The following is a 21,868-nucleotide window of genomic DNA, read 5'->3' as shown; positions in this document are numbered from 1 at the left end:
GAACAGTCGGATAGATTGAATTGTATGTACCATGAAGCTAGGGCACGTAGATTTATTGTTTTCATTAATAGGAATATCTTAATTGAAATTCCCATCAATGGAAGAAAATTTACTCGCATTAGTGATGATGGTACAAAATTTAGTAAACTTGATCGATTCCTCGTTTCGAGTAACTTTATCAAATTGTGGGATGATCTCTCAATATCCATTCTTGATAGGAGGGAGTCGGACCATTGCCCTCTAATTCTTAAGGATCAGGTAATTGACTTTGGACCGAAACCGTTTAAAATTTTTGATGAATGGCTTTCAAAAGAAGGTATTGATAAGGTGATTCAAGAGGGTTGGGGAAAGCCGGTTTGTGGGAGAAAGAAAGATTGTTTGTTTCGTGATAAAATTAAAAACGTGAAGGGGGAATTGAAAGTGTGGAGTAAAAAGGAGTTTGGTAACCTAGATGATGAGATTAGGAAACTACGAGATGAAACATTGGCTTGGGAGATAAAAGCTAAAAATGGATCCCTTTCTGAATCCGAAAGGATCTGTTGGCTTGAAACCCGAAAGAGTTGGATGTCAAAAGAAAAGTCGAAGGCAAACATGTTAAAACAAAAGGCACGAACAAGGTGGATAATTGATGGAGACGAAAATTCTTTCATTCTTCAATCCGACTTCGAATTGTCCTAACACACCTTCCTTCAGAATCCAAAATTGGGCCGTGTATAATAGCATTGGGCCTGGGCTTGCTGCAGCACCAATAGTGCATCATCAGACTGATTTCAGGCCTACTGCTGTCTGCCCAGGTGCTAATAATGTTCCGGTTGGGCCTGCTGGGTCCTATGTTGGGCCTTTTTCTGTTGGGCCTGATCTTAGGTCCATTTCTACCGAAAGAGCTGAAGCACTAGAGTGCATGTTTGATGAATCGGAAGTTTGGGAAGCAATCAAAGGGTGCGGTAGCTCAAAGGCTCCGGGGCCGGATGGATTTAACATGGGTTTTTACAAAAAATTCTGGCACATAATCAAAGGAGAATTAATGGAGGCCATCCACCAATTTTGGCTCTCGGGTAAGATTTCTAACGGTTGTAATGCATCATTTATAACTCTTGTCCCGAAGAAATCTGACCCGTCATTCTTAAATGACTACCGACCGATTAGCCTCATTGGTAGTTATTATAAGATTATTGCGAAGTTGCTTTCAAATAGACTTAGGCGGGTTATCCCTGATCTAATCGGGTTCGAGCAAAGTGCATTTATAAAAGGCAGAAACATTCTTGATGGGGTCCTTGTTGCAAATGAATCTCTTGACTATCTAAAGAATAAGAGTTCGAAATGCCTCATCTTTAAGGTCGATTTTGAAAAGGCGTTCGACTGCTTAAGTTGGGATTTCTTGATGGAGGTTATGGAAATAATGGGGTTTGGGTTTAAATGGAGAAGTTGGATATCCTCATGTCTCAAATCAGCCTCAATCTCGGTTCTTGTTAATGGTTCCCCCACTCGCGAATTCTCCTTAGAACGTGGCGTTCGTCAAGGTGACCCACTTTCACCTTTTTTATTCATCATTGCAGCGGAAGAACTAAATGTTATGATAAAGCGGGCTGTGAGTAATAATAAATACATTGGTGTGGAAATTGGGTGCGATAAGATTCCTATCTCACATCTACAATACGCCGATGATACTATTTTTTATGGGGAATGGAGTGAAGACAATTTGAGAAACCTTTTTAAACTTCTTAAATGCTTCGAGAAAACATCGGGTCTAAAAGTTAATTATCTCAAGAGTATCCTATACGGGGTTGGTGTTGGAAAGTGTGAAGTTGAGAACTTAGCCAAGTCTTTTGGGTGTAACGCCGGATCTTTTCCTTTCATTTACCTAGGATTACCGGTTGGTGGTAGAATGAATAAAATTGAAAGTTGGAGCCCGATTATTGAAAAATTCTCGAAACGCCTCTCGGATTGGAAGGCACGTTCGTTGTCATTTGGTGGACGCTTGACCCTTGTGAAATCGGTGCTTAATAGTCTCCCGTTGTACTACTTCTCGCTCTTCCGCGCCCCTCCATGTGTGGTAAAAAAACTTGAGTGTGTAAGACGTTCTTTCTTTTGGGGTGGGTCGGGTAATAAATCAAAAATTGCTTGGGTCAAATGGGAGGAAATCCTTCTTCCATTTGAAAAGGGGGGTTAAATTTGGGGTCTTTGAATAGCAAAAACTTAGCTTTGATTGGCAAGTGGTGGTGGAGGTTCAAAACCGAAACCAACTCCTTGTGGGTCAAAGTCATTTCGAGTATTCATGGTTCGTCGGGGGGATTGTCACTTTGTCTAGATGGGAATTATTGTTTTCCTTACAATTCGGTTTGGACTAACATTGTGAAAGCAGGAAGTGACATCGATTCAAAAGGAATTTCGTTTACTAACTCCTTTGTTAGGCTTATTGGGAACGGGCTCGCAACTTCATTTTGGAACGACTTTTGGCTTGGGAAGTTTTCTCTCAAAAGCAGATTCGAGAGACTCTTCTATTTGGATTCGGATCCAAATGTTACGGTTGCTGGAAGACTAGGTCAAAGTGGGTGTGAAGGTGTCGGGAATTGTGATTGGGTTCGGGAACCTACGGGACGAGCTGCGGGTAGTCTCACAGTACTCAAGGAGCTGCTTCAAGGTGTTAAGCTTGATGATCAGAATAATGATACGTGGAGTTGGTCCTTAAGTGGTAATGGTCTCTTCAAAACTAAAACTCTTACGGGTATAATTGACTCAAAATTATTGAAAACGCCTCAATCTTTTTTGGCTACCTTGCACAATTATTTGGTCCCTAAAAAAGGTAGAGGTGTTTATTTGGAGGGTGCGAAAAGGTAGAATACCGGTGTTAACAAACTTAGATAAGCGGGGTGTCGATTTGCATTCGGTTCGTTGTCCAATATGTGACAACGGGGTTGAATCAATTCAACACTCCCTCTTATTGTGTGGAAAAACACTTGAAATTTGGGGTAAAATATTCGATTGGTGGCGTGCCACCCTACCTAGTAGCATTGATATAAATAATATTTTAGAGGGTAGTTCGAGTATCTTTAGTTCGGAATTGGGTAAAAATATATAGCAAGCGGTTTTGTGGTCATGTGCATACTTAGTGTGGAAAAATCGGAATGAGAAGGTTTTCAAGAACAAATGTTGGAATATACCGGTTGCGGTTAGTGAGATCCAAGTCAAGAGCTTCGAGTGGGTTGCGAAAAGATGCAAGACAAAACGCATTGAATGGCACGACTGGTTACATAACCCACATAACGCAATCGCATAAAAGAGTGCTTCTTGTGTGTTTTCCTGTTAGTTTCATAATGGAATTGTATTGTAAATATCATATGTAACTATGTTGGCATCTTGGCACCTAGATCTTAGATCATCCTCATGTTTCGAGATGTAGATACGTGTGTACATCATGGCTGCTGCTCATTCGAGATGCTAGCTCATGGACATGTTTCGTGATTAATAAAATTTTGTTGCCTTTCAAAAAAAAAAAAAAAAAAAAAAAAAAAAAAGACATTTCTAATTATGTATCAAGGATATTATTATGGGATATTATGTGGTCTGTAATATTAATTTAAAGTTACCTTAGAATATTATGGATTTCTCACATCTTAAAGTGCATTACTTAACATCAATCACTTGTATTTGTCACCAATACATATATACTCTTTGTGCCGTTAAATTCAAATTAACCAAATTTCATATGTTATTGCATAAATTGAATGTAATAATGTCATTTTTTAAAAAAGAACTATTATATATGTCATTTAAACAAACTCGTGAATTCACGGATCAATTAACTAGTAAAGATTAATTTCAGAGTTTAATAATGCTTAATAATTACTTTTTATAATTATCATTAATTTAAAATAAATAAGGTAGTAAACTATTAGAGAGGAAGTATAAAACTAAATTCTCAATAGAGAAAATTACGTCGTTGGTACCTGTGGCTTGTATACGTTTTTATGACAACACCTAAACTTTATTTTTTGCATAGTTGGTACCTAGGTTTTGCTTAAGTTACATCGTTGGTATCCCAACTTAATGTCCGTCAACTGTTGATGGTTAACCCTTACATGTGCCACGCATGTGAGGGCAATTTCGTCACTTTAATTCATTTTTTTATTCATTTTGAAAGCATTCAAAGGGAATAAATCCAGATCCCCCAATTGAACGGGACAAATTAGGAATAACTTCAATTGAAAGGGAGAATTTGAATGCTTTAAAATAGAAATAAGAGTCAGATCATAACAACCTCAAACATGCAGATCAATCGCTTAACCCAACAACAATTTCAACACAATAATAAAAATATAATTTCAATAAAATTGCAGAGACAAATAAATCTATTATGTAATGAGATTACAAACATCGCAATGGAATCAAAAGGCGTACTGGATTGACAAAATGATATATAAAAACACGTGAAAATTGAAAGTGAAAGACATAGATTGTAGATATAGAATAGAAAGCCTAGAAATTTGATTAGGGATGATTATGATTATGATTGATGTTGTTGATGTAAGATTGTGATTTCCACGTGCAGATACATGCTTCCCTTTACATGCTTTTAAATGAATTAAAAATGAATTAAGATGACGAAATTACCCTTACATGCGTGGTACATGCGAGAGGTTAACCATCAACAGTCAACGGACGTTAGGTTGGGGTACCAACCACGTAATTTAAGCAAAACCTAGGTACTAATTATATAAAAAATAAAGTTTATGTGTTATTATGAAAATGTATACAAATCACAGGTACCAATGGCGTAATTTTTTCTTCTCAATATCATTGTTCTTTACTTTTATTCCATAGTAACTTTTGCGTGGTTGTTGGCAAGGTTTTGGTATCCATTTGTCTGTTGAGATTCTCGGAAATAACCAATATAAATACGCCTAAATTGGTTTCTACTCATAGTTAAAATCAATCAACGGTTCTCGTAAATTACTCAGCAAACACACTTTTTCTCTATAAAACCGTGCTTGCTCCGAAGATACGTCCAAATTAAAAGGTTGTTTCTCTTAATTGCATCTATCCTCCCACCCTTTATTGCTCATTCCTTACCCTTTTTTTGTTTATCTTCGGTAATGCACTAATAAAACGTTAATTTGATTACTCATCTCTGCCATAGCTAATTGAATTTGAATTGTAGTAACTCGTAAGCGAATAATCATTACATTAGAATTACAGAGATAAAGTAGGTGTTTACACACACAAACTGATCCCCTACCAATTTTATTATCTCGAGCTAGTACATATATATAGCACTAACAATCTGCTATTAGCTAGTAGAGTACTAATTTTAATCACGTGCTAAGCATGGTGTTTATATTGAAAGCAACTCATGTGCATGAGACAGACCAATTGTATATTTCATTCCAAGCACTTGATTGTATAACTAAAGCACTTAACCGATATTTGGTCTAGTCTTTGATACTGTATTATTAGTAGTGCATCATCTTGGAAAAAAAAATGATAAATTGCAGTTGGTATATAAACGACTTCTGCATATCCCAAATTTTATTACAAGTCAAACTGTTTTGTTATTTTTTTTAGAACATCAAATTTCACTAAAACTGCTTTGTTATATTGATGTGGTTATAGTTGGTTTTTATAAAAAAAAACAAATGATTATAGCTGTTACCTTGATAAACTACAATAGCTCTAGCTAGTTGTTTATGGCTGAAACATTCGTGTTGTTTTTATAAACGCAAATTGTACGTTTTGTATAAATCCAATTATAGATAGATTTCCATTAACACAATGGCAATTTGTAACAGTTTATACAACACAAAATAAAAAATATAACTTGAATAAGAAAATGAGAAAAAATTGCTTAAAATTTTGACAAAATTACGTACCATAAAAATGCGAAATCGTATAACTGTGAGTGTAATAATAATAATTCGCCTATGGTATCGTTTAATTAAAAATGGTGTCAATGATTGTTGTTCGGACTGAAACCCTAATTTGAATAAGAGGATGATAAAATTAAGTACCTTAAAACTGTGTAATCGTTAAGTATTCCATATGATTTCGAAGTATGGACAATCTTGTTCATGTTTTTTGTTACAATTTCATCTCTGTTGTCCAAAAATCTTTTCCAGACGCGGTATTATCGGGGTATAAACATAATTGTACATTGTATTTGGTAAGTGGAAAAAAAGAAAGAAAGATAAATATTATGTAATCAGTTCAATCATGGCTGTGAACGAAAAGGTTAATTGCATCCAAAGGTTATTTTTTTACCAACTAAGCAAACTTTAAAACTTATTAGGTAAAAACAACTTTCTTAGAGTGCTCCCAACGCTCTTGTCCTCCCATCCGCCCAGGAAGACTCCAATGGCAGCAAGGCGTCAATGTACCCGCGTAAGGTGCCGCTCTCCATTTCGTCTGCTGCTTCGTGCTTTTCTAAAATATTTGTGAATGAGAGTAACTGAATAAAATGGTTGTACACTTGCTTTTAATATTTGTACCACACAATATTTAATTAATATAGTGGGTCTCAATTTTTATGAGGAGATATGTCTTTGTTTGTAGTGTTTAGACCATTTGTATCGGGCAAGAGAGACGCCATCTCTTGCTCACGTGTCGACGAAGAAACGTCGTAAACCACCGTATCCGCGTGTCACTTTTAGGCGTTTGTGAGGTTGGCGTTCGAATGAAACGAGGGGAGAAATGGCCGTTTCTTGTTTTTTTCTTTTTTTATTAATTTAAAAATATTATTTTTATTTCCTTTTAATACTTAACACAAATATATTTTAACATATCATCACAATACTCCTAACTAACACCAAAAATCAGCACCAACGCCAACACCAACACCAATACCATCATTAATTTTACTCCACTCAAAATAAAAACATGTCATAATCACAAAGAAGTGCAAAAAGCAAGAAACACGAATAAGAAAAGCCTAACACCGTTACAAATGGTCTTAATCATGGGTTTAATCCTTAGAAGAAAAAATGCTGATTTGACGCTGATTTGACAGCTAAGGCATAGTGTCACCATTGTGAAAGTTGGTGCAACAGACGTTTTCGACGAAAATTTAAAAGAAAACGGAAAGAAAAAAAAAAATGGAAAATGGAGAAGAGGAGCGCGTCATTACCATTGTTACCAACTACCTAAAATTAAGGAAAAGGGAAAAGAGGAGCGAGACTTTACTATTTTTTTTTTTTATTTTTTAACCTTAAATTAAGGAAAAGGGAAAGAAAAAGAAGGTGGCCGGAAAATTTTAAAAAAACAGTTCGGCGGAAATTTGAGAAGAGCGTGTACTGGAAATAAAGTAAGAGAGAGAGGAACGTGTCTTTAATTACCATTGTTAGTTGATAAATACCCCCAAATTGAAGGTTGCTTTGCTACTCATGTATACAGTTAAATCAATCAACGGTTTTCATAAATTACACAACAAACACACTAACCAAATCTAAGGTTGTCTATCTTTATTATGTTTAGCGTGATTCTTCACTAAACAATAAGCATCTTCTAGTGTTTTACTGGTACGTGATTTTCCTCATCTCCATATAAACTGCCTAATTGAATTAACCCTTAACCGCATCGTTCCTTTATTGGTAAATTCCTTCACCCCTTTTTTTTTTTTTTTTTTTTTTTTTTTATCTTATGTAACTCACTAGTAAGATATTGTTGCACTAACACGTTAATTATGATTACTCTTTTCTCTTCTGCCATATCTTAATGGATTAATTTCGTGAGAGATGTGTTCAACTAATTAATCATTCATATATTCCGTCGTACGTACTCTCATCAATAGCTGAACTCCTTGTAGCTAGAAATCACCATGACACCATCGTAAACTAGTTTGAATCATCTTTAAACACTCGAATCTAAAAATTAGCTGATTTTTCTTTTCTCGAATCGGTCATCTGGATATCGGTAGTTGTTATGAACATCTAGGCTAATTGTAATTGAAGTTGAACTAATTAACAGACTCTATTTCAAAACTCACACAAAAATTGAGTAATGAAATTGAAATTGAATTGTTGTAACTCGTAAGCGAATGATTGTTACGTCAGAATTACAGAGAGAAATTAGCTAGGTGTTTACACACAATAACTGATCTCCTTCAAAGTTTATTACTCGAGCTAGCTAGTACATATATATAGGACTAACAATCTGCTATATACTATTAGCTACTAGAGTAGTAATCTTAATCACGTGCTAATTAAGCATATATGGTGTTTATATTGAAAGCAACTCATGTGCAGGAGACAGACCAATTGTATATCACATTCCAAGCATATACATACATACATATATACATATATATATATATATATATATATATATATATATATATATATATATATATATATATATATATATATATATATATATATATATATATATATATATATATATATATATATATATATATATATATGTTACTGTATAACTATAGCACATAACGGATTACTGGTCTAGTCTTTGATACTGTTTTATTAGTATGTAGTGCATCATCTTGGAGAAAAATATCAAATAAATTTCAGTTGATATATATATACAGTAAATGATTTTTGCATAACCCAAATTTGATTACAAGTCAAACTGCTTTGTTATTTTTTTAGAACAACAAATTTGAATAAAACTGCTTTGTTATTTTGATGTGGTTATAGTTGGTTTTTATAAAAACAAATGATTGTAGCTGTTCCCTTGATAAATTACAATAGCTCTAGCCAGTTGTTTATGGCTGAAACATTCGTGTTGTTTTTTTTCTCTCAGGATTATTGTTTGAATCTTTAATCAGTTGTATTAATTACGTATTAATCATGGCTGATGAGTTTAAATGGAAAATTGTTAAATTTCGATTTGGTGTTACAAGAGAAGAACACCCGGTTCTTAAATTTTTAGACATTGCTACTAAGATTAGGGCCCATGAGCAAACACATCTTTTCGAAACTGAGAAAGAAGTGCTTCAAAATCCGGAAGAACCTCTCAGTAGTATTTCTACGTACGTGGGCATATCAAAATGGAACTTTGTCTTCTCTGTCTCCCCAATATGTTTGATGATTGATGAATCGAAAAACGCACTGCGCGTGTGGAAAAAATGTGCTACTGCTATTATTTTTAAATTGTGTAACTTGGATCCAAAACCAGAATTTTATCAAAGTGATATCGATGATATGAAAAAAGCTGATTACTACATGTATCGCAAAGATGTGGACGGGGAGTTCTATGAGTGTAAGAAGGGTAAAAAAGAAAAGGTATGTACGTAGGGTCGATCTACTCCTTTTTTTCATTTATATTTAATTATAATAAATAATAATGTACATAAGTACTCCGTATATTGTTAATGGTGAAATGTTTGGTACTTAGGTATACATGCAACACCAACACTAAAACCTTGAAAAAAATAAAATAAAGTTCACTCTTTCAAGAGATCGTATCACATTAATTACTGACAAGCTAGCTTAGCTTAATCTTTTCAATATCATCACTCTCGCGCAGCTTACCTAATTAATATCTCTTGCTATTTTCAGCCACTTCCAAACGGGATGAGTGATGTAATTCGAATTGCAGGATACGCTTCTGATAAAGTAAGGCTGAAAGCAGAAGTAGATGAGCATTCTTATGTATATGATTATGTTTATGAATATGAGAACGGTGAACCTAATTATGTGTATAAAATCAAGCTAAAGAGAACTGTATACACAGTTTATTTTGGGTGTGAAGAACTCTATATGAAGTTTACTGAATTCAAATATGGTGGACATGAAAATTGCAAGCTGTGTTATGGGGAATATAGTTCCCCATTTCATAATACCGTTCCCCAAGCCTATAATTTTGCTACTTATATGTCCAAAGTTGAACGTAATCTGAACAAACACATTAAGGAGTTTGATGCCGCTTCTCAGAGTAGATCTCGGAAAGTAGAAGATACCATCTTGGGTTCAGTAATAAATATGACATCGATTCTAAAAGATGATCGTAGCAAAAATGCTCATGTTAATGCTGCTGTTTACAAGAGACTTGAAAAGGAGGGTTACAAAAATCGTCATAATCATCCCAACATTCTAATTACACATCAATCTGAGGATGATTACTACTATCGTTATGGTTCCGAAGATTTTGGGCACATCTTAAGTGAGTTTCTTCCAACGCTAACGCTTATGGAAACTAAGATGAAGGAAAAGTTTGTCAGGTTAGCTATTAATAATACATGTATAATATATAAACAAAAAAGCACACACTTTGTATCACTTTCTTAATCAATTTATGACGCTTAAAAATCCCACTAATTTAATTTTTGACGCTTCCACTTGGTGTCAAGAATATGGGTGTCAGAAAATTTTTGCATTCTCTAACGCTTAATAGTGTTAAGAAACACTTAACTTTTTGACGTTTGATTGTGTCAAACACTTATTGACACTTGAAAGCGTTAAGAAACATTTCATTTTCTGACACTAGAAAGCGTTAAGAAACACTTCAATTTTTGACGTTTGATTGTGTCAAAGAGCACCTCACTTTTTGACACTTGAAAGTGTCAATAAACACTACATTTTTTTGACAGTTCAAGAGTAATGCAAACCTTTAAGATATGATAAAACTAGCTTCAAAAAAAAAAAAAAAAAAAAAATATATATATATATATATATATATATATATATATATATATATATATATATATATATAGGGGCAGGATCAATGGGGAAGTAACCAATCGGGGGGAAGCGGGGGGAAGCAAAAAAAAAAAAAATTTCTTTCGTTTTTTTTGAATTTTTTTTTTTCCGACATCAAGATCACACGAAAATATGAACATTTAGAAAAGACACTTCGTGATGAATGTTATTATTTAGGCGGGAAAACGATCGACAAAAATAACATTCAAGATAATATTGTTCGTGAAGAATATGAACGTTTTTTTTTCATGTTTTGTGAAGTAAAATTTAGCCCGATTTAGAGTTTAGGGTTTAGGGTTTGGTGTTTTGGGTTTATTCCATAAACCCAAAACACCAAACCCTAAACTCTAAACCGTTCGTGTTAAAAACTCAATCTAAACCCTAAATCTAAACCCTAAACCCTAAATTTCTAAACCCTAATATTTAAACCCTATAAACCCTAATATCTAAACCCTAATATCTAAACCCCAATAGCTAAAACCTCAAAATACGCTCGAAAAACACGATAATTGTTATATATTACTTCTTCGAGCGTTTTCCCGCCAAAATAAAAACATTTATCACAAAGTGTCTCTACTAAATGTTCATATTTTCAATTCATCTATAATGTTCGTGAACAACGTTTTTTCAAAAAACGAAAAAAAAAAAAAAAATTTACTTCCCCCCGCTTCCCCCCGAATGGTTAATTCCCTCTTGATCCTACCACTATATATATATATATATATATATATATATATATATATATATATATATATATATATATATATATATATATATATATATATATATATATATATATATGTATACATTTATCACAAAGTGTCTCTACTAAATGTTCATATTTTTAACTCATCTATAATGTTCGTGAACAACGTTTTTTCAAAAAACGAAAAAAAAAAAAGTTTTGCTTCCCCCCGCTTCCCCCCGAATGGTTACTTCCCTCTTGATCCTACCACTATATATATATATATATATATATATATATATATATATATATATATATATATATATATATATATATATATATATATATATATATATATATAATTACTTATATATATGTATATATATATACATTATATAATTACTTATATATATGTATATATATAATTACTTTCCCTTATATATATTTGTATATATATATATAATTACTTATATATATATATACATATATATATGTATATATATGTGTGTGTGTGTATATATAGGGAAGTAGATTTAGAGGGGAAGGGAGAAGTAATTTAAAAAAAAAAAAAAAAAATTTATGAAAATTTTTCACAAACATTAAGATCAACTATGAACATTTAAAAAAGAAACTTTGTGATAATTGTTACTCCGTATTATTTTGATTAAGAAATGCTCGAAAAATAACATTAACTACGATGAATGTTATACATACGTCATCAGAAATAACAATATTCATTCATAACGTTTTATGATCAAAATAATAACATTATATTCATCACAAAATATCTTTTTTAAATTTTTATATTTTCACTCGATCTTAACAGTCATAACAAACTTTTCTTTTTTAGAAATTAATAATAATAATAAAATTACTTTCCTCTTCCTCCTAAAATTCAATTCTCTATTGATTAGCCCTATATCTATATAGTCATATAAAGCTCTAAAATGATGATGTCATCATTAAGCTAATTACTTTTTAATTTTCATAATGATGATGTCATAATTTTATATTAATTTAATTAAAAAAATAATATGAAATCTTTTATAAAAGGAAATACTAATCTCTCCTAAATTGTAAAATCTTTTACAGAACACCCAAATTTTAAAGCATATTGTACAACTTTTATATAATAATTGTATTTTAATTTTCTAAAAAAATTTAACAAACATTTATTATTACTAATTATTATTACTATTACTAAAAATATAAGCGAACTTTATTATTATTATTTACTTTTAATATAATAATTATAATTATAATTATTATATTATTAATATTCAAATATGTATTCTTTTTACGAAATTAATTACGTTATATAGGTATGCGAAAATACATATCTCTATATATTTGTAAAAACAACGACAAGTTTCTTAGTCAAACGGGTCATTAAAATAAATGACTTTAGCATTTACATTCACTTAATCCTTAAAACATGTTATTAAATTGTTTCGTTTAAACAAACATGTGATTTCACAGGTCATTTTACTAGTGTGTATATATATATATATATATATATATATATATATATATATATATATATATATATATATATATATATATATATACATATATATATATATATATACATATTTACATAATAGTTTTTACCCATTTTACAAATCCTTTTAATAACTCCTTAATTTAGGAACATCGTTGAAGGATTCGTGGCTTTGCATAAGCATAAGCCTAAAAGGAAGCACGTAAATTTAACAAAGGATAATGTCAAGATTTGCAAAGATAGTTCTGTTATTCCTTACATTGCAAAGGTTGAAGACGAATCGCTTTTGTGTAGAAAAAAAATAGGTAAGCCAATTATAGATTTCATTTATATGATGACAGATATTATATTACTCTCTCCGTTGCACATTAAGTGTCTACATTTTTTTTTTCAAATTCTTTATTTGACAACTTTGACAATAGTATAGTCTTTTTTTTTTTTTTTTTATAGATTTCATCTATATGATGACGGATATTATATTTTTTTAAAAATTTGTTAAAGCTAAATAACAGACTGATTCATCTATATGATGACGTCATATAGATTCAAAAAAGTCGGTCGAAGTCATTCCAAAGCCTGAAGAAGTAGAAAGTAAGTCTTTTTTTTTATAGATTTCATCTATATGATGACGGATATTATATTATATTATTTTAAAAAAATTTGTTAAAGCTAGATAACAGACTGATTCATCTATACGATGATGTCATATAGATTCAAAAGAATTGGGCAAGGACGAAGTCATTCCCACGCCTAACGAAGCTGGTAAGTCTTTTTTATATATTTCATCTATATGATGACGGACATGGTTTTAAAAAACGGTCGAGGCGTACGCCTCGAGGCGCGCCTCAGTGCGTTTTTCGATTTTGCCGTTTCAAAACGTACGCCTCAAAGGCTAACTAAAAATGTACGCCTCAATTGGGGGAGGCGGTGCGATTTTTTACGCCTCACTGGTTACAGAAAAAACGTACGCCTCATGAAAATAGAGGGAAAATTTGGGTGGCGGCAAAATTAGGCCTGCTAAAACTAGGGCGGCATATTTATATGTTTTATTAAAGTGCTTTTGGCCTCCAAAACTCATCAATTAGACTCCAGAAGAAAAGATGAAGAAAGAAAATAGGAAAAAGAAGAAAAAAAAAAGAGGAGGAGGAAACAATACCTTGACGAAGAAACACGTGTTCTTTTAGATTAAATCAAAAGTATAACAATACTTTTACATATCAATAAGTTGTAGAAATATATCACAAGAGAGCAACATCAATTTATCAATTTTCTTTTGAGGAAAATGAAATAGTGGATCAGTGGATGTTGTTGATAACAACGACATGTTTTCTTCCGTAATAATGATCCATGAATCAAGCAAATAAAGGCAAATAAAGTGGAAAGTATCTGGAAGATGATAGAAGCACGTTGATATTTTATCAAATGACAATAATCAAATGACAAAAACAGTCCCTGAACTTTTACTAAACTTAAATAACAAGAACAAACTTGAGGATCACTCTTGAACCTTTAATAAAATGACAATAACAGTCCCTGTTATTTATATATTATCGAAATATATTTATTTATGTATTTTTTTAACTCCGCCTCGAACGTACGCCTCGGTTCGCCTCGAGGCATACGCCTCGCCTCACAAAGGAAAAACGCCTCGAGGCGCGTTTCCGTTTTTTTAAACCTTGATGACGGATATTATATTATATTATTTATTAGAAATTTGTTAAAGCTAGATAACATACTAATTCATCTATACGATGACGTCATATAGATTCAAAAGAATCGGTCAAAGACGAAGTCAAGCCTAACGAAGCAGGTAAGTCTTTTTTTTTATATAGATTTCATTTATATGATGACGGATATTATATTATATTATTTTTAGAAATTTGTTAAAGCTAGATAACAGACTGATTCATCTATACGATGAAGTCATATAGATTCAAAAGAATCGGTCCAGGACCAGGGTCGTCTCAACAATTTAAAGGTCCTAGACGGAAATAAAAATGGACTTCCATATACGTTAAAATCTTTTACTAGACATAAAAAAATATTAATCCAATTTATCTATTTATTTACTTACATTGTATTTAATAATTAAAAAACAAGGTATTTTTAACTTTAATTGACAATTTTTTATTTGATTTATTTAAATATATTATATTATTCAAAATTTTAGGCCCTTCTAAATTGCCTATATTGCCTACGCTTGAAGACACCTCTGTCGAGGACGAACCGTATGAATTCGAATTCGATCCATGTAAGTCTTTTTTTATAGATTTAATTAATGTATATGATGACAGAAATTATATTATATTAATATATTATTTTTAGAAATTAATTTGTGAAAGTTAGATAACAGACTACTGATTTCATCTATACGATGACTTCACATATATAGATGAGGAAAAATCGTTCCAGGAAGAATTAAAAGCTTTAGGGAAAGTGTGTTTCTTCGCTCTCACTGGATGTGAACTTGTTGAACTTCGAAACGGTGGCTGTTCTGATGTTGACATCGACAAACTCTCCAAATACCCGGAAGCACAGGATCTCATCTGTAAAGTCCTTGTCCCTTCCAAATCCAAAGGGTATGTATGTCTTTTATAGTTTATCATTATTACTGTACTAACTAACTAACTACTCTCGATATATGTGAATATAATTAGAAATTATTAGTGGACATTGATCAATCATCATTAATTTAAACTAATTTATATACGCTTTTGTTTGTTACTCCTTACTAGAACAAAGTTTGAAGAGGTGGAAGCACACCCATTCCGTTTTGAACCACATAAGGTCACCGATTTTTTTAGGGAAAATCGTCATTACCTAGGTGAAATAGTAAAGACGGATACGAAACTCCACAACGAAATTGAAGAGTTATTGACAGATTCTCTCGGGACTGAGGTGTTATTGAAAGTGATTGAGGATCGTTCAGTGGAAGCGATTAAGAAGCTTTCATCGAAAGCAGCTGAGGAGAAAAAGAAAGCGACGGCGGTGATAACGAAAGTGATTGAGCAATTAAAGAAAGTGATTACGAAGTTTTGGAATAATACTAATGTGTCATCGGAAGTGAAGACGGCGATTAACAATTTAAAGGATGTTAATGTTGCTTCCATTTTAGAAGTACAATCGAAAAAAACGAAAGAGTTATTGGCATATAGTAATGGGACTGGGGCGGTAACGGATGAAGACTTTAAGGAGCTATGTAAAGTGATTGCGGACTTCACGGAAGTGTCTAAGAAGTTATCGAATGAGACTCATGTGTCATCGAAAGTGACTAGGGCGATTAACAATTTAAACACGGTTAATGTTGCTTCCATCTCAAAACAACAATTGAAACAAATGGAAGAGTTATTGACATATATTGCAGAGCAAGCAGAGCAGGCAGAGCAGGCTAATGTGTTATTGAAAGATATTGAGAATCGATTGAAAGGGATTGAAACGTTACCAAAAGTGGATGAGGAATCATTGAAGGCGAAAGAGGATGCGAAATCGAAAGTGATTGCCGAGTTAGAGAAATTGAAAACGTACCTACAGACGGTGGCTAATGAATCACATATAGCCAGTAAGAAATTAAAGGAAGTTAAATCCCTTTCAAGCAAAGAATTGGAACAGTTGAAAAAAATGGCAAAAGTATTGACACGTTATCATGGGCCTGAGGTGTTATTGAAAGAGATTATGGAGATATGGGAAGTGATTCATGACAAGTCACTGGAAATGACTATAGAATCATCGGAAGCGAAGGAGGAATTGATTACGGTGTTATCGGAAGTGGAGAAGGTGTTAACGGAAGTGAATAGGGTGTCAGTGAAAGTGAAGAAGGTGTTATTGACAGCGATTAAAGGGTTAAATAAAATGGATGCTACTTTCCTTCCAAAAGAACAAGTTGACCGATTGAAAGGAATGAGAGATATTGTTGATAAGCCGGCTACGAGTTTGGTAACAAACGTTAGAAATATTATTTCTCACACTAAAGTTACTTTAGAGTCTGAGGAGATAGTACGTAAAGAATACCCCACCTTACTTATCAGCTTGTACAACGTCATGAAAGACAAATGTAAGGATACAAGAATCAACGAGTCATATTTTAAATGGAACGGTGAAGAGGAAGGATCAGCCGAGCCCCAAGAAGGATCAACAACCGATCCCCCCCAGTCCCAGGAAGAATCAGCCAAGCCCCAGAAAGAATCAGCCAAGCCCCAGGAAAAATCAACCGAGTCCCCGGAAGAATTATACGAGGGCCAGGAAAAAGGCATGGAAGAAATATAGGTGATGGAAGGCGGGTAATAAAGTGTAAGGTTAATTGGAAACGAACTAGCAACCTCGTTTGTCTCCTTCCATAACGATCGATGGAATGTTAATTATGTGGTGTGAAGTTATCTTATGAATTGCTTATCCCTCCGTGGTGAATGTTATTTTGGTGTGGTGTGGTGTGGTGTGGTGTGGTGTGGTGTGAAGTTTATGAATTGTTTATCCGTACGTGCGAGTATTATTGTGGTGTGAAGTTTATGAATTGCTTATCTGTACGTGTGAGTGTTATTGTGGTGTGAATTATTAATGAATCTTCTTTTCTGTATAAATAAAATAATTAATTGAGATTCTATTATGTACTCTCTCTCTCTCTCTCTCTATATATATATATATATATATATATATATATATATATATTAATATTTTTTTTTTGAACGGCAAGCTTGCATCAGTGTATCATTTATTTCAACGACACTCATCATTTGCACACACACGCGTTCGGGAGGAAACCCGAATCGCATTGCAGGAACCCGATCCTTTAACCATCCCGAGGGGCAGACGGACCAGGTTTGAATCCTGAATGGATTCGGGAGAAAACCCCCCTGAGGTCAATCTGGATATCCATATTTCAGGCAGATTAATTAATAGGATGGGCAGAGCGAGACTCGAACCCATGACCTAACCCTCAGCCCCAACGCTCAAGGTGAAGGGGATGCCGTTGAAGCAATGCTTCATTGGCTTAATATTAATATATAAATAGTTTTCATTTAATAAATTTATATTTTTGGTATGTCTAGACCCATGACCCATTTGGAGGAGTGGCCTATTAGTAGCTAGGCTGTTGATGGGTTTTGGGTGTTTATGATTCATGACCCATTACAAGTACTGGGCTGATTTGACCCATTACAAGTAGTAATAGATTGATACATTTATTACTTATATGATCCATTTAGTTTAACGCGTTTTGATTATTTAACTACCTTGCAACGAATTCCTATGATTCTAAAAGGAGGAAACAGCATTCTTATGGATACATATTAAGATATCAACTGACAATTGTTATGAAGATCTTGGAATTACAATTTTGTAGTTTATGAGATGATGACATATGTGTGGTTTTGATAAAACATGTAATTATGAATGTTTGATTAGGCCAACCACTTCTATCATAATTCACTGATTCTATCATGTTGATTTGGTTATATGTAAAACCTCTTTGTTGCTGAACAAAATTTAGTAATTCTTGGTGCTTTTTTTGGCTGCTAAATATTAAAGGGACATTGTTATAGATTTTTTTTTTTTTTAAGTTATGTTATTACTCAGTAAAGAACAACACTCAGCAGTTTGTCGTTTTGAAGGCAACACTAGAATTACATAACCATATTTCCTCATTTCAATTCCTTAAATCTTGAAGTATCACATTTAACACACAAACAGAAGATGTAATCTATTGTAATGGCAATTGAGAAAATTACCAAAATACAAGAGGGAATAAAAAAAAACTCAGAAAATGCATATTAATTCGAGAAGCAGTTGATCGTAAAACTCCAACTCAGAATCAACTTTTGATGCCTCTATCACAAGTTTCTTCTTCTTCTTCTTCTTCGATCCATCATCTAGTAATTTCCTCTTTGAATCCGATTTCGAATCACGTTTACCTGCATGTGTACATACATATCAATCATCATAAAAAGAAACAATATATATGTTAATAAACAAATATGAAGATTGAAATCGGTTTTATTGAATGCTAGATGCTGATATTTTTCATTGAATTTTATGTTAATGGCTATAGAAGCCCTTTAATACAGTGGATATCCTAACGGCTATTTCTATAAGAGGATAGGCTCCAATATTCATTTTGGAACCCCTTTTACTAAAACATGAAAAGTGCTGTTGTGTTTAGCCGTTGTCTACTGCAGACTGCATATCCTTAAGTTGCCATGTGACCCATTTACTTATGGAAATGATGAGGGTTGCTTTCCTTCTGATCCAAAGTCAAACATCTATTTTTGGTAATATCTTGACTCTACTTTCTAACACTCCCCCTCAAGTTGAATAGTGGGGTTTCCGATATTCAACTTGACTAGAACATCGTTGAACAATCTTCCATTGACTGATTTTGTGAGGATGTCGGCTAGTTGGTCTTCTGATCTGATAGATGGGAGAGAGATGATTTCACGATCTAGCTTTTCTCTAATAAAATGTCGATCTATTTCCACATGCTTGGTTCGGTCGTGCTGAACTGGATTTTCTGAAATGGCAATTGCCGCTTCATTGTCGCACAGGATTTGAATTGCTTCTTGTGGTGGAAAACCAATCTCCGTCAATAGCTTCTTGATCCATAATTGTGATGACCCGGAAATTTCTGACCAAATTTAAACTTAATCTTTGTATGATTAACATTTCCGACACGATAAGCAAAGTCTGTAAAACTGAATCTCAAAATTTTTGAACTACTTTTATATATTTAAATACCCTTCGGTTGTTTTCGACGATTCGCGAACAATTATATATAAATAGATACATATATACTATAATTTGAAAAGGTAACAATGTATTAATTGTTTGAGACCGTACATTAAACTTATTGGTTTAAATATCTATTTGAATATATATGATAAGTTGGAATATTTATTATTAAAATTTATTTATAAATAACTTCCAATGTGTATTTAAAAACTGATTTATGTATATTAAAAAGATATATACATATATATAATTTCAAGTTATTTAGTAAACGATAGTAACATTCGTTTATTGATTCGATTGATATTTAGATAAGTTAACTAAAGCATTTAAGATGAACCAGCAAAACACTAATTTGCTACAGTATTTTCAAATCGCTACAGTACTCAAAATGCTACAGTGAAATTGACTTTGCTACAGTGAATTGCTACATTAAAAATTGACTTTGCTACAGTAACTTTCCTACAGTAAACACTATTTTAAAATGTATTTTAACAAATAGCGAGACGATGATTTATAGATGTAAATGACCAAAACACTCAAATGTATAAGTTATATTTTGAGTGATATAATTTAGGGATAATTTAAGGCTATATTTTGACTAAGGTACATGTCCCAAAATGTAATGTACAAGTTTTCTCAGCGTACGAAGGGACATTCGAAAAACCGGAACCGGGACATAAGTCGAGTGACGACGTACGACTTATCGAAACAAAAATTACAAATCAACTATGCACGAGAATAAAATATAATATATAATTAATTAATTTAAATTATATATTATATATATTATAAAAATATGTCGACGAGCTAGTTGCCAAAACATTGTGAGCTGGAAAAGTTTCCCATGCGATCGCATGGGAATTACACTGCCCAGCCATGCGATCGCATGGCAGTGGAAATCAGGCCAGGTCTATAAAGCTCGCAAGTTTTGTTCGAATATATTTATTTTTTTTCTCAAAATCTCTCTGTCTCTCAAATATATATATATATATATATATATATATATATATATATATATATATATATATATATATATATATATATTATTAAGATTAATATTATTATTATTAATCTTATTATTTTTATTAGTAATATTATTAGTATTATACATAAAATACTACGACGAGGTTATGTCCAAACGATTTCAAAACAAGTTTACGAGCAAGCTAGAGTTAAGGAAATTATGGGTTATTGCCAAGGAGGTTATGGGTAACGTTCGGGGGTATATTTGTGAATCAAACCTAGTGTTTATCATCTCCGTTACGTCTACGTACTTTTCTACAATATTAAATCTCAATATTGATACGTTGAGATCTATGGTTATTCGATACTCTGAGTTTCGATCACATTACGATGAACGACTTTATATGCTGATAAGGTGAGTTTCATAAGATCCCTTTTACTCTCTACATTTTTGGGCTGAGAATACATGCAAATGCTTTATTAACCGATATACAATATTTATATGCGTGAGTTCATTGATCCCTTTTTATACATATTTTTGGGCTGAGAATACATGCGCTGTTTTATAAAATGAATACAAAAACTAAAACTGATTTGAGTGAGTTTCATTTGCTCCCTTTTTAAATGCTTTTGCATTATATATTTTTGGGCTGAGAATACATGCACTTTATTTTAAACACAATGGATACAAGTACATACTAAATTCTACACTGAGTTTGAACCAAAAATCCCTTAGCTTTGGTAACTGTTAACTGCCAGTTATAAGAACTGGTGGGCGCGAGTAGTAGTATATGGATCCATAGGGTTTGACATCCCCGTCCGAGCTAGAGCACTAGCCTTTTAACGGACGTATGCTATTTGAGAAGCGTACACGTTGGTTTGCGTGTATTTATTAAGATGATTATACAAAGGGTACAAATTATATATACGTTAAGTTTAGTTACCAGGGTGCTCAATTTCGTAGAATATTTTGATAAACGTTTCTGGATGAAACAACTGAAATCTTGTGATCCACCTTTATATACAGATTATACGAAACATTAAAACTATGAACTCACCAACCTTTGTGTTGACACTTGTTAGCATGTTTATTCTCAGGTTTCCTACAAGTCTTCCGCTGTTTGCTTATGTGTTAGACAAGCTATGTGCATGGAGTCTTACATGGCATATTTATCAAGAAAACGTTGCATTCACCAAATCATCACCATGTATCTTATTTTGACTGCATTGTCAATGGAAGTACTATTGTAAACTTATTTACGGTGATTGTCTATATGTAAAAATATCAGATGTCGAAAACCTTTGATTTAAATATTCATTTATGGTGTGCCTTTTCAAAAGAATGCAATGTTTACA

General features: G+C 32.7%; 1 protein-coding gene across 2 annotated transcripts; it reads left to right on the top strand.

Annotated features, from left to right (window-relative positions):
• Nucleotides 1-7,267: 7,267 nt before the first annotated feature.
• On the top strand, nucleotides 7,268-17,439 carry LOC139872357 (uncharacterized). 2 transcript variants are annotated; one of them, XM_071860209.1, is made up of 10 exons: nucleotides 7,268-7,508; nucleotides 8,749-9,230; nucleotides 9,507-10,168; nucleotides 12,980-13,137; nucleotides 13,376-13,423; nucleotides 13,544-13,594; nucleotides 14,598-14,642; nucleotides 15,003-15,083; nucleotides 15,225-15,411; nucleotides 15,568-17,439. In XM_071860209.1, the coding sequence occupies exons 2-10, from the start codon at nucleotides 8,796-8,798 to the stop codon at nucleotides 17,093-17,095; spliced, it is 3,195 nt and encodes a 1,064-aa protein (XP_071716310.1). In that variant the 5' UTR covers nucleotides 7,268-7,508; nucleotides 8,749-8,795; the 3' UTR covers nucleotides 17,096-17,439. The 2 variants fall into 2 exon arrangements, with proteins under 2 accessions (XP_071716310.1, XP_071716311.1); XM_071860210.1 differs by lacking the exon at nucleotides 13,376-13,423.
• Nucleotides 17,440-21,868: the final 4,429 nt, after the last annotated feature.

Source organism: Rutidosis leptorrhynchoides, chromosome 10 (assembly GCF_046630445.1).
Source record: "Rutidosis leptorrhynchoides isolate AG116_Rl617_1_P2 chromosome 10, CSIRO_AGI_Rlap_v1, whole genome shotgun sequence".
Taxonomy (NCBI): Eukaryota; Viridiplantae; Streptophyta; class Magnoliopsida; order Asterales; family Asteraceae; genus Rutidosis; species Rutidosis leptorrhynchoides.
Note: the sequence above shows the minus strand (reverse complement) of the source record. Positions and strands in the feature narration are given on the sequence as shown.